At 36.9% G+C, this 12,863-nt stretch overlaps 1 protein-coding gene across 2 annotated transcripts in view; it reads right to left on the bottom strand.

Moving 5' to 3' along the window:
• The window catches only part of LOC140344495 (histo-blood group ABO system transferase-like), a 103,478-nt gene extending 92,525 nt beyond the window's left edge, over positions 1-10,953 (bottom strand). Inside the window, exons 1-4 of one of the 2 annotated variants that reach the window (XM_072431655.1) lie at positions 10,862-10,953; positions 8,899-8,971; positions 8,352-8,408; positions 7,590-7,655 (exon numbers count right to left, since the gene is read on the bottom strand). In XM_072431655.1, the coding sequence (XP_072287756.1) occupies positions 7,590-7,655; positions 8,352-8,408; positions 8,899-8,971; positions 10,862-10,877 (212 nt within the window). In that variant the 5' untranslated portion in view covers positions 10,878-10,953. The remainder of the gene's footprint in view (positions 1-7,589; positions 7,656-8,351; positions 8,409-8,898; positions 8,972-10,861) is intronic. The other variant, XM_072431650.1, reaches the window with a different exon arrangement.
• Between the last annotated feature and the right edge of the window lie 1,910 nt (positions 10,954-12,863).

Here is a 12,863-nt window from a genome sequence, read left to right as displayed (position 1 = left end):
GACCGGCAGCCTTTATTGTAAACACGGATAAGTCGCATCAGAGGGGAAAGCACTGGATTTTAACTATATTATGTACGACTGATTCGTCTATTTTTTTTTGATAGTTATGGAATATCACCTGAAAAATGAAATATTTCCTGATGAATTCATGCAATTTTTATCACAAAATTCTAAGACTATAAGATATCAAAACAAGCAAATACAGGACGCCACTAGTTCAGTCTGTGGCAATTACTGCATCTATATCTTACATTGTATTGCTAAAGGGATGCCTTTTGAAAATGTATTAAAAACATTTACATACGATTTTAGAAAAAATGACCGCATTGTACGTGACTATGTAGCAAAGCGATTGAAACAATTATGTCTGCGCTGTTGTAATTACAATCAAACATGCATACCCTACTGTGATATTAAATAGATGTAACATTGAGCGACGTAAATAAAGATAATTTGTTTTAGGCACATAAGGCGTCTTATATTTTATTTACAGTATTAAACATAATCGTAAATTGTTTTAAAATCCCCTGGACATGCCTGGACATGTCTTGACAATAGGCGGTGCATGGGCGGAGATTTTCCAGGTTAGGTTGGGGGGGGGGGGGTGGACATGTCTGGGCAATAGACAATAAATGGGTGGAGAGTGAGTGGAATATAAGAGGGCAAGGGGGAAGGTGGTAGACTGGAGATGGGATGGATGTGGGACGGCCTTGGGAGAGGCATGGGAGGAGAAAGGGGCATGTCTACCTGTCAGTTTGACGAAAAGTACATAAGCTTTACTACTGTGATAGCGAGGAGGCAAATTAGTGAAGATTTTTAAAAACTGTACATACCCACATCGAAATATGTGCATGTACATAGTTGTCAACAGCCAACTTTAGGTGTGTGGACCTATACCCAGCTCTCATCTGCAGCGCTAATCCATTAAAAGAATAGAGGATGCTCCATTCTCAGCTGTCGATAAGAGCTGGGCAGTGAGAACAACGCAGCTAGAATGAGATGGGGACACAGGCTGTCCCTCCCCCATGCTTTAGCTGTGCTGTGGCTTCTATATAAAAAAAGAACAACGCAGCTAGAATGAGATGGGGACACAGGCTGTCCCTCCCCCATTCTTTAGCTGTGCTGTGGCTTCTATATAAAAAAACTGCTTGGTAAAATATCTCCACTCTGTGGGCATGTGTAACGACATCATGGGCAGTGTGATATCTGTGTGTGGGAATTCTGCATGTCATATCTTGCAGCCTTACAGCCTTGTGTACAAGCACAGAGGACACTCACTGATAATAGTCCCAAAATATCTACAAAATCTCAGGCCACCACATTTAAAGTATTTGAAGATTGCAAACACTATAGAAAATCCTACATTGGTAATGCTTTTTCCATAGCAAGTGCATATAGGAGTCCTTAATTGAAACAGTGGCCCTCCTGGGCCCACTTACATAGCAAGAAGCAAGTGTCCCCCCACTTGAACCTACATTTTCTGGTTTATGCACCTCACCAAATTCTCCTTGCGCATGACGAAAAATGTGGTTGAGTAGTAGCTAGTAGGATCCTCAAAATTTCAAGTAGTTACAAACAAGGGTTTAGGACATGTGATTAAAGACGGTGAGTTCTTAGGCTAAGGAATAAGAGAAGCAGCCTTAAAACACACTTAAATGTGCAAACATGTTTGTTTTTTTATTGTACTAAAAAGAATCCCCCAGCCGCTAAAACTTTTTTTTAAAAAATCACTTACCTGAATGATGAAGCGCAGGTCCCTCTCTGCAAACAACGGGTGGGGCATGATGATAAAACGCAGATATGAAACTTCCAGGTTTACTCCTGCCTACTGAAAAACATGCCCACGCCACACATTTGCACGTACGCCTGCTGTATGCGCATTATTACAGGTATGTAACTGTTCTATGTTGTGCATAGGTACACGCATATTTCATATTAATATACTTTTTGTATGCATTATGTTACGTTTCTTTTTTGAATTATGGACTAACATGCTGGTTTGTACACTTTGAGGCAGACACAAGTTCCTGCTTTTCAAGCCTTTCAGTGTGTTTATTCAGTTTGAATTACATGTTAGACCTTGCCCAACTATATATTGACTTACCCTGGTAGTGGAAGCACATACAGGTGGATTCCTCCTTTAACCAGAAGCAATATCATCCATGAATGTTGCTTGGAGACAAGCCCATGACATCAGAAATCATAGGAAGAAATAGGCAATCTTTTCAATTTGAATCATGTTAAGCAATATGGCCTAAAAATTCCTCATTGCCTATTTCTTCCTATAATTTCACTTTTTTTATGTATATGCACACACATAAATGCATACATACAGATATACATGCATGTATGTACATACACGAGTGCACATGAAACAAACATACACCTAAAGAAAAAACTTACTGGAATGAGGATCCTTCCCTGGAAATATACAAAAGTTGGACAAAAACTTTATTCAAAATAAACCTATTTGCTAAAAGATCACATTAAAATATAGAGAACACACAGATAACACTAAATTTACATGACCAAATCAACCAAAAAAACACACATGTAAACCCACGCTTGCATATAAAGCCTAATTATTTCCAAAGTGGCCCCAAAAATATTGCATTCCAAAAATATTTACCAAACCAATATGCTATTTTGACCTATCAAGGGTGGAAAACTGGATCAGAAAATATTTATGCAGGACAAACATTTAAAGGTGGTAATATAGACATAATATTGAAACGAAACAATATGGGCACAAACGTAACGTAGCATTAACCTCCCTAGCGGTTCATTTCTTTCCAGTTTTATATGTCTAAAAGCAGTACATTGTTTTTCATGAAAATTTACTTTACAGTGTAATATATTAGTATGAGTATAATAAAGTTTGAAACACAAAGTCATTTAAAAACAATAAATTGAATAAATTAAAAAATCTATATATTTAAAAAAAAAAAATTAAAAAAAAACACATATTATACTCATACTATTATATATACTGTAAAATAAATGTTCTTGAAAACAATGTACTGCTTTTACACATAAAAATCTAATGTATTGCATTTAATACAGTTATTTTGTATTGAATGCAATACAAATGGATTTTGAATTTCCCGCCCCGCCCGGCCGGGACGTACACACGCACCAATGTCACCAGGAACTCCCCCAGTGACTCATCGGATGCAGAAGCAGGAAGAATAAAGGCAGAGATCGCGGCGCTGGACCCCGGCGGATCAGGTAAGCTCTCCATTTACTAACCTTCCCTAGGTGTTCCAACCCTGAGAGTGACTCGGGGTTACTACTTGTAACAACTTTTTTCTAACCCGAGTCACACTCGGGGTTACCGCTAGAGAGGTTAACATTGACTTCTTAATAGCAAAATGGTCATTAAAACATTCAAATTACAAAAAACAAAAGCAGCTATTGTGCTAAATGGTAAGCAAAGTATCAAATGTAGCAACATACATTAGTCTAACAAACAATACAATAGCCAAAATTAACATGCAATTGGGCTGTGCGCAGTACCTGAAATTCGTCCATTTGGTTTTTTGACAGTTTGAAATTCAATAATAATTTATTGATCTGATCCTTTAGATTTGTACTCTATATCTATATATAGGTGTCTATATATATATATATATATATATATATATATACACACACACACACACACACACACACACACACACATACATACACAGGAGCAAACAAGAACTTGCATGTGTTCTTTAGACATAGGTGGAAAAAGTCTAGTTCACTGAGGTTTTTGCCCGCCGGAGCCCACTGGAATTTCTTCCCAGGCGGATCACCGGGTCTGGCATCGGATGTGTTTAGGTAGGCGCCTATGTAAAGAGCTGAAATCAGTTAACTCTTTCTAAACCTGAAAATATTATGTCATGTAAAAATATGCTTATTACGCAGCTAATATAAAGGTTTAAAACATTTGAATAGGCCGAACATTGAAGTGAAAGATGTGTGCTATTAGCAAAATTTATTTTTTTGGGGAACAGTGACTTTTAATGCAAGCTTGCCAGTGTCAAACTGCCGGGGATGCGCTGCTCCAGCAGCGAGATCATTTGGGTTGATAACATCCGTGCGAATACGCTTGCGCCTGAAATTTAGTTAATAAATTTATCAAAGACTTCTGATTTTGGATCGCGAATGCGAATATGCGAGCGAGCATATTCGTATTTTAGGGTCACCTGCTGCCACTCCAGACAGGGATGTTTTAGAAATCACAATGTTCAGGTTTGCAAGTTACACTATTTCTACTTCGAGCATTCAGAAATTTAGCTTATACTTTTTATAATGTTTAATAAGTAAAAACATACAAAAACAGTGCATAAACAAATACAGAAAAATAAAGACTAATCAAAGAACAATAACAGAACAATAGCACAACTATAACAACAGCATAAAGGTAGAGTTGGTTTTCCTGGTCCAGGTTGCTGTGTAAAGTCCAAGATGGTAACAATGAGAGCTGTCTCTGCTAGACTTACATGGCTTTTTCTATGCCAACCACAGAGGTGGGACTAATACAACAATCCAATAACAGCAGGGTGGGGGCTGTCTGAGGGGCTGTATCCACATGGATTATGATACTCTGTGGGACAGACACTTCCCAAAACGCCCTGGTTCTAGCCATTATTAATAATTTCACAACTACGGGTTTTATGAACTGCCAACCCCCAGATTAATAATTACCACAAAGGAGTTTACAGAGACCAAACTAGGCATGTCTGGGACTTATGGTTCACCAGGACAGGCTACATATGGTTTCCAGGCTTTCCTGAGGCCTAGGAGACTAGTCCTTGGTCTCAAAATGCTCACCATAAAAATCCATCTACAAATCAGTCAACTACTAATTTATACAGAATATTATATTGGAAATACAAAGATTATTAATACATGGGTTTCAGAATACATCAATCAGAGGCCATTCTACTAGCGTTTTCTGAGTTTTATTACACCTGGAGACACAAAACTTCCAACTTTTACAATGGGTGTTGTAAACTATAGGGTGTTGAAGGATGCTGGTTGTCAGATCAAAAAATATCTGATAAGGGGAAATTTTTGACCCGTCTGTTAGAGAGACAATTTCTCAACAAAGACATTTTAAAAGAAAAAAATGTTATATTTTAAAGGAGAGATCAGTTGGGAGGGATCACAACTCCCAAAAACGAATTCAAACAAACTGACAATATCTTGGTCATAAGTTTCAGATCACAATTGATTAGTGAGATATTATTTATTATTATTACACAGTATTTATATACCGCCATCATATTACACAGCGCTGTACAAAGTCCATAGTTGTGTCACTAACTGTCCCTAAAAGGAGATCCCAATCTAATGTTCCTATGCGTGGAGTCCTTTCCCAGTTTGGGAATAACACAAAAAAAAAAAAAAAAAAAGGCACGGTTGGCTTCATGAAATAGAGGGTGGCCTTCCCACAAATAATTGTAATATTGCACAGTATGTGGAATCAATTGGGGACCAAAAGCTTTGTAATATGCATAGGAGAATCCATCTGGACCAAGAGCACTGCCCTTTTTAATTATTTTAAGAACTTTGAGGGTTTCTTCGACAGAAAAGGGCTTCTCAAGGATATTTTTTTGACTGGCTTTAAGATTAGGCAAGTGGAGCCCCTTGAAAAATTCCTCCAAGGCTGCCTGTGGATGAGTTCTATTTTCACCATATAGGGAACTATAAAATCTTCTAAGGCCGGTAATATTTTCTCTGGATTCTTAGAAAGTCTACCATCTTTAAGTTTAATCTTTGGAAGGGCATGTAATTTGGGTTTAGTTTAATACCCAACAGTCTGCCATGTTTGTCTCCCTAGGTATAAAATGAGTGGGCGGCCCATCTCAGGGATTTTCCAACATTGGTGGTTAATGAAAGATTAATTTCAATGCGTAAAGATTCTATTTGTAGAGAAAGGTCCAAATTTTATATTGGAGTTGTGGACTATGGTAATCTTTTAGTTTTGAGTTGAAAAACTTGTCTCTGGCCTTTTTCAGTTATGCACCAATTCTAATTTACTCCGCCCTAATGAACGCCTTATGGGCTTTCCAATTGTTAGCGGAAGATGTATCCTCCGGGTTGTTGACTAAAAAGAACCCATCAATTAACCTCCATATTTCTTCATGGAACAGGGTCAGTTAAGAGACTTTCCAAAAATTCACCAGCGGAACCCTTGTCGAGAACCTTTTAAGCCCTTTAAGTCTACAACCACTGGATCATGGTCTGACCATAGAGTGGATGGAATATGGGCCTTGGATACCTATAATCCCATTAAATGTTTCAGAAATATGAGATCTATACAGAATTTTATAAAATTATAAGCAACTGAAAAAAAAAAAAAGTAATTTATAGCTGAAGGATTTATCTCTTGCCAAACATCAATGAGAAAGTGTATGGTTTTTCTTAGGAGGGTAGCGATATCTAGGCAGGTTGGTATTGTCTAAAACCTGATCTAGCACCTGATTACAATCTCCCAGAATCAATAGAGAGCCCTGAACTTTTAAGGCAATGAGTGTAAGGAATGAAGAAAAGAATTTAAGCTGCCCCTCATTGGGAGCATAGTAGGTGACTATGGTCAACATGTGGCCTTCAATGGAGCCAGTAACTAGTAAGTATTGCATCATAGTTTTTTACTGAATAATCCCAACAGCTGGTTCTTTTTGAGAAAGAAGACAATTGAGGGAAGGTAACACCACAAATTACATCTCCTTCAAATTACCCCTGGAAAGTTCATGCATCCCAGAAGAGGGGGAGAGCGTAGTTGGAAGTTGGTGGGGTGGGGGTAATCAGTGTTCTTTTTTTCACATTTCTGAGAAGATACTTCCAGAACAGACAAGGAGTCAAGGCATAGGGACTACATTCAAAATGATGCTACATCAAGGACAGGGAAGTGGTATTTTTAGGAAAATTGCTGTGCTAGAAAGTAGTTTTTGTTTGGGACACTACACTAGCGAGTCATATACAGGATAATATTCCTGTGGATAATACACTAGTGAGATGGGGTATTATTCTTAATGACACTACTGTGAGAATTCTAACCCTAGGGACACTAAAATGGCAAGCCAGAGATAGGAGTTATATTTCTATACACTAATACACTGGCGATTTGGGAGTTATATTCCATAAGGAACTATAACTGTGAATTCTACTTCACAGACAGAGAACACTGATAATTATAAAGACACAAGTAAATAGTCCAGTGTAGATGCTGGGCTAAAAATGATCAAACACCCCTTTAATTTTGGATTATGAACCATCCTATAAGGCAGAAAAAAAATTCTTCCTGAAGTTCTCTCAAACGGTTGCAAAAAAACAAAAACAGCTTAACTGTCAAAAAAGTATAGAGAAGCTCAGGGGGATCCAGGAACACTTTATACCTTATAGAGCGATTCATGTTTTACCCGGCAGGAGTAGTGAAAGGACCTTGTTTTTACAACAGGGAATCAAAGGAAACCTTTACAATGCAACCTGGAGTGTTGTTCAATTAATTACCACCACATTTTTTTTTTTTATTGTTTGGTCACTTAAAAAGAAAGGAGGACTGAACACGAAAAAATTTAATCTCAATGACCCACCTGTGCAATGTGACACCCTTTAGAAGGCCTAGATGGGAGGCGTTATTGATACCGATAATACTGCGCCTGTTTGAAAGAGGTAGATCAAAAAAGGCTTACACAGAGAACCATAAAATGTGTGACTGCAGTCATATAGTCACTCACTTGTTATGTCTGCTATTTTTTGTGATTTTGTCTATTATTGTCCCGTTATGTTGTGTAGTTACTCTCTGGACCCATTTAATGGCCTCTAACCTTTATAATGGACACGCCATCAGTGAAAGCACAGATACTCTTGGGAAGACAATTTATTGGTTTTATCACCATCTTAGACTACATTTTTGCTTCCATTTTCCTTACTGACCAAAAGCCTCTGGCTGGGGCCATACATCCACTCTAGCATAAGTGCCCACACTTTTTTTGGCTTGCAAGCTACTTTAAAAATGAGCAAGTCAAAATGATCTACCAACAATAGTATTTAGACTTAACTCCTGTGCGCGGTAAAGTTTATTTTGAAAGGCAGGGCTCCGCGATCTACTCACGTTGCCTTTGCGATATACCTGTTGGGCACCCCTGCACTGTATAGTTGAAATGTACTGTGTAAAATGCTTAACTACTTTCTTGTATTTCTTGAAACAAAGTTATGACCGAGGGATAAGAATACAGCATAACCACAAAGGTTACAAAGGAGATTTCATAAAGCTCAAACAGATAAGGTGGATATGAGTGATCAACAACTATACAAAGCTCTTATCCAACATGCTTTAAAAAATGATTACTCACTGAAAATTGCAGAATAATGGCGCATTGGTGTCCAAACGATTGTGTCTCAGTGTGTGCCTGAAATCAAAAATATGCCTTATTTCATCCTAAAATATCCAGTATTCAGCAATCATGTAATGCTACGGTCATTCTTCAGGCTAAAAAAGTGTACAATGTGAATGGCCAAATGGTCTTGCACTAGAATTCCCTCTTCAGGCATTTGTATCCATTTCCTTGTTGCTTTGCATCACAACCATAAGTTACTGCTAAGGGGGCCATGTGTTGAGAGGTGTGCGTTTCTTGTAATATTTTCAGACTAAGCACTGAGCATACAAAGACTGAATAATGGGGTTTTTTAGAGATTGTTTACATGGAGATTTTATATGTGCCAGCGATTACATTTTTTTGTTTTATATTTGAGCATAGCATAAGCAGGGCATAAAAACATACATAAACCCACATTTAATATTAGGCATTTACTTTTTTGTACACACATTGCATCTATAGTGCAATCACAAATAATGAAAACAACAAAGTGAACCCCCCACCCCCAAGAAAAAAAATTTACCAGAAGATGGAGCAGAGCAGAAGAACACATAGAATAAAAGGCTTCGTCTTCCAACAGTTCTTCTTATCTAGATCTAGAGGGAGAGGAAGTCATCTCAAAGGTCTAAACAACATGGAACTCCCACGTCCCCCAAAACATAACATTCTACATTATGATCAGACCATAATATTACAGCTATTTAGGATAAGCACATAGCTCCTTATTTGTGTTATAATTATTACAAACATGCAATACAATTTATTACAAGCATTTTTGAGAATGTTAACCTATATATTAATCTGAAAACTAAAATATCCACTAGGCTACAAAAATATCAGTATGAGAAAAGTAAACATGGTGCTTGCTATGGGTCTATGCACACAGAATAAGAATATATACCAAGACTTGCATCATACCATACAAAGGCAAATAGAATTATTCCTGAATTCATACATACCTGATAAAAACAGTTACTGATAATTACACCTAATATAAAGAAGAAGGAATTGTGGCACGTGCATGCATGGAGAATTACACCTAGTAGAGAGGTGGAACCCTGTTGTATTCATACATAAAGAATTAGAATAAATGTCCTGAAACACAAATTGCGATAGAACATACAAAGCTTTATGTTATAGCATTGTGTTTGACAAGCATTGGCTGGGTTGCCGCTTACTGGAATGGATGTCATCTGAGATCACAGAAAGTTCTACATTCTTCCCCCACCCCTATCAGAAGCAATATAAATATCTTCTATTTCTTCCACAATGGCTGAACCAGGTTGAGCTTTATTGAAGGGACAAAACATAACTCTTTTAGTGTCTACACACACATACACAAACGGAATAAAAAAAAAAACTAACTACTTTGAGAATTATTCTCAGTGTACTGGATAAGATCATAATGTGTATGGGTAGATGCCAAGGCACAGATACTAAGATTAACATGGAGCATAAATTCAGAATAAATATATAGTGTTGCTCTGCAATATATACAGCCTAGCATATCTAGTAGAACCAAAGAAGTGGTACTCTTCAAAATGCAAACAGAATAAAGGGAAAAAGAGGGGATATTCGGCAGTATTTTTACATATAATAATAATAAGATAGTATAGAGTAAAATATACTGAAAATCCCATGTTTAAGGCACGAGAATAGGTACTATAAAACATTCATACATACCATTCATACAAAATATGAAGAGATACTAAGAATGGTACCCAGCAGACAAACTTAAAAAGATTTGCTACCATTCAGGTTCCCTACATAAAGAATAAGATAAAAATGCACACACACACACGTGACATGCAAAGTGCACCTTGACTTAAAAAAAAAAATTATTCACTGATTTTTCAGAAATGATGTGTATACAGAATGACTGCTTGACAGGCTTTCCCATTTTATAGAGAAAAGGAGAAAGAAGTGTGACATTCCCCATTGCATGGTTACACAACAGTACTATAATAGCCGTTATTAGTGGCTAGTCGTTAGTAATCCAACATTGCCAATCACCAACAGTTTTCTCAAAGACTATCACAAAGGATCATTTTAAGGCAAGAAAATGTGTACAGACCCCAATGATGGATGTATTCATATCTGTGAGAAGTTATACAGTACATATGCTTGTTATGGATTGTTTAGATATGCAGGTATTTAGTTGAATCAACACATTTCTGCCAAGCTTGTCAGTGCTTGACCATTGTTGAATTTAGTGAAGGAACAGTAATGTAGAATAATCATGTACTATATGGCAATAACAACAAATGTGACACTAGACAGCTCATCAAATGGAATCTTTCTAAAAGCCTGCAATTATCACATTAAAATCAAACAAGCAATACACACATTTAAACAAAATATGTATATTTCAATGAACAGAAGTTGCTGGATTTTGTAACTTGTTTTTATAAATAGTGTTATGTTGCCTCATTTACCAAATATACACAGGATAGAGGTTAGAAATTTTCAGCATTAGCTGTACTTACAGATTTCCACCGTCATTTTATTGTCTTCCGCAAACCACTTTAGTTAATAAAGTTGTTACTGAAGGCTGAGAATAAGATACATTGGCTTCTGCAATCAGTGGAGAAGATTTGCATTTTTGCTAAATAAAGGGGCAGGTGTGAGGGCTCCGCCTTATCTAAGTTGATGAAAAACGACACCTGGGAATAGAAACAGCAGGTAGGGGAATAGCTTTGCTATTATTGGAGTTGCATTTACTGGTCTGCCATGGAAACAACCTTGTTAGTCATCTGTTGTTGTTATTAGTTCTGCTTTTGCTTCTGATAGTTATAATAAAACAAGTTCTTGCTTTAAGGAGATTAATATGCCTACACCTAATTCTGAGCATGTGTGGTAACATTGGGAAGATTGCACTTTCAACACGTCTCATGGTTTTTGGGCCCATTCACATCTGTGTCCTGGGGGAATGTAGGGGGAGCTCCTGCAAGCTGGAGCCATGTGCTCTTTTAAGGCAGGCTATTTAACTGAATGCATCACACCAATCCAAAAACTGGATTTAAGATTACATGAGCCTTGCAGAAATGCACAATACCAAACGCATTACCACAATGCATATCTGTAAACTGGACCATATACTGTGTGATTAACAGATTAACCTCCTGGGTGTTTCACTGATGTCTGGATTTCTGTACCAAAAGCGGTACACTGTTTTTCATGAAATTTTGTTTTTTAATTGTAGACCTGTAATTTACAGAAATATGTCGGAACAAGGGTCTAGTAGATATCATGAATATAAAAAAAGTTTGAAACACACAATCATGTAAAAAGAAAAAATATTTACTTTTAATAAAATTAAATAAAAAACACAAAAATCAGTTTAAACAAGAATACATAAATACATCAAAAATACTGAAAATGCAATAATTCGGTATACTGTATAGTAAAATATTCTTCTAAATTTTAAAACAGAGTCCAACGTCACATACCTATAGACAAAACCACATAAATATATTTTGTATTATTTTGTATTGGATTGGATACAGGACTTTGTATTGAATCCAATACTAAATATTTGAATTTTCCACTACGACCCCCATCGATGGGCACATGCACTGACATCATCAGGAATCGCCGAGGGACGCGTACGCGAACGCCGGGTGTTCTAATTCTTTCCGAACTTCCATGCAAAAAGTGGTAAATTTTTTGCATGGAAATTTATTTTAGATTGTAGGCTATAATTCACCAAATTACTTAATAATTAGTTATAATTCACCGAATTACCGCATAACCCATCGAAATATGTCCAAAATTTTATAAATTTAATAATAAAAAAAATTTTTATAAAACATAAAAAAAATCTTTAAAAAAAAAAAATAGTGTATAATGTAATGTACCTGTACAGTAGCTTATATAATATATATATAATACAATTATATATATATTATATAAAGATTTCTTTGTATTGGACTCAATACAGCTTTTTTATATTGAGTTCAATACAAAGTGATTTGAGTTTCCCGCCCCGCCTCCCGCCCACACCAACGCTTGCAGCGACGTCACCGGGAAACCCTGGAGATCGTCACTGCACACACCGGATAAAGAAAGAAGAAGACAGACGTTTCCGGAGGAGCTGCGGGGACAGGGTAAGTATTTTTTTTCAGTTGTAATCCAGTTGTCATACAATGTTGTATGACAATCGGATTGCAATATAACACTTGTTTATATTTTTAGCTACTCTGACCTTGGTTCGGGGTAAACGATCGTAGCAAGTTTACTTACCCCGAACCAAGGTCCGGCTAAACGCCCAAGTGGTTAAAGGAGGGATTAACAAACATACACATCTCCAATGTACTTTGGTATTTCACATCTCCCTCTACTTAGTGAGTGGATAAAGGTGACAGTGTTACAAATGTGGCTAAACGTGCTGAGGAATCTTTCATGTTAATATGTTCATAATACTAGCTATACCAAGTCTGGGATACATGAAAACCTTCACAGACATACAGGACAGGCATGTTATGCAGG

Source organism: Pyxicephalus adspersus, chromosome Z (assembly GCF_032062135.1).
Source record: "Pyxicephalus adspersus chromosome Z, UCB_Pads_2.0, whole genome shotgun sequence".
Classification (NCBI taxonomy): Eukaryota; Metazoa; Chordata; class Amphibia; order Anura; family Pyxicephalidae; genus Pyxicephalus; species Pyxicephalus adspersus.
Note: the sequence above shows the minus strand (reverse complement) of the source record. Positions and strands in the feature narration are given on the sequence as shown.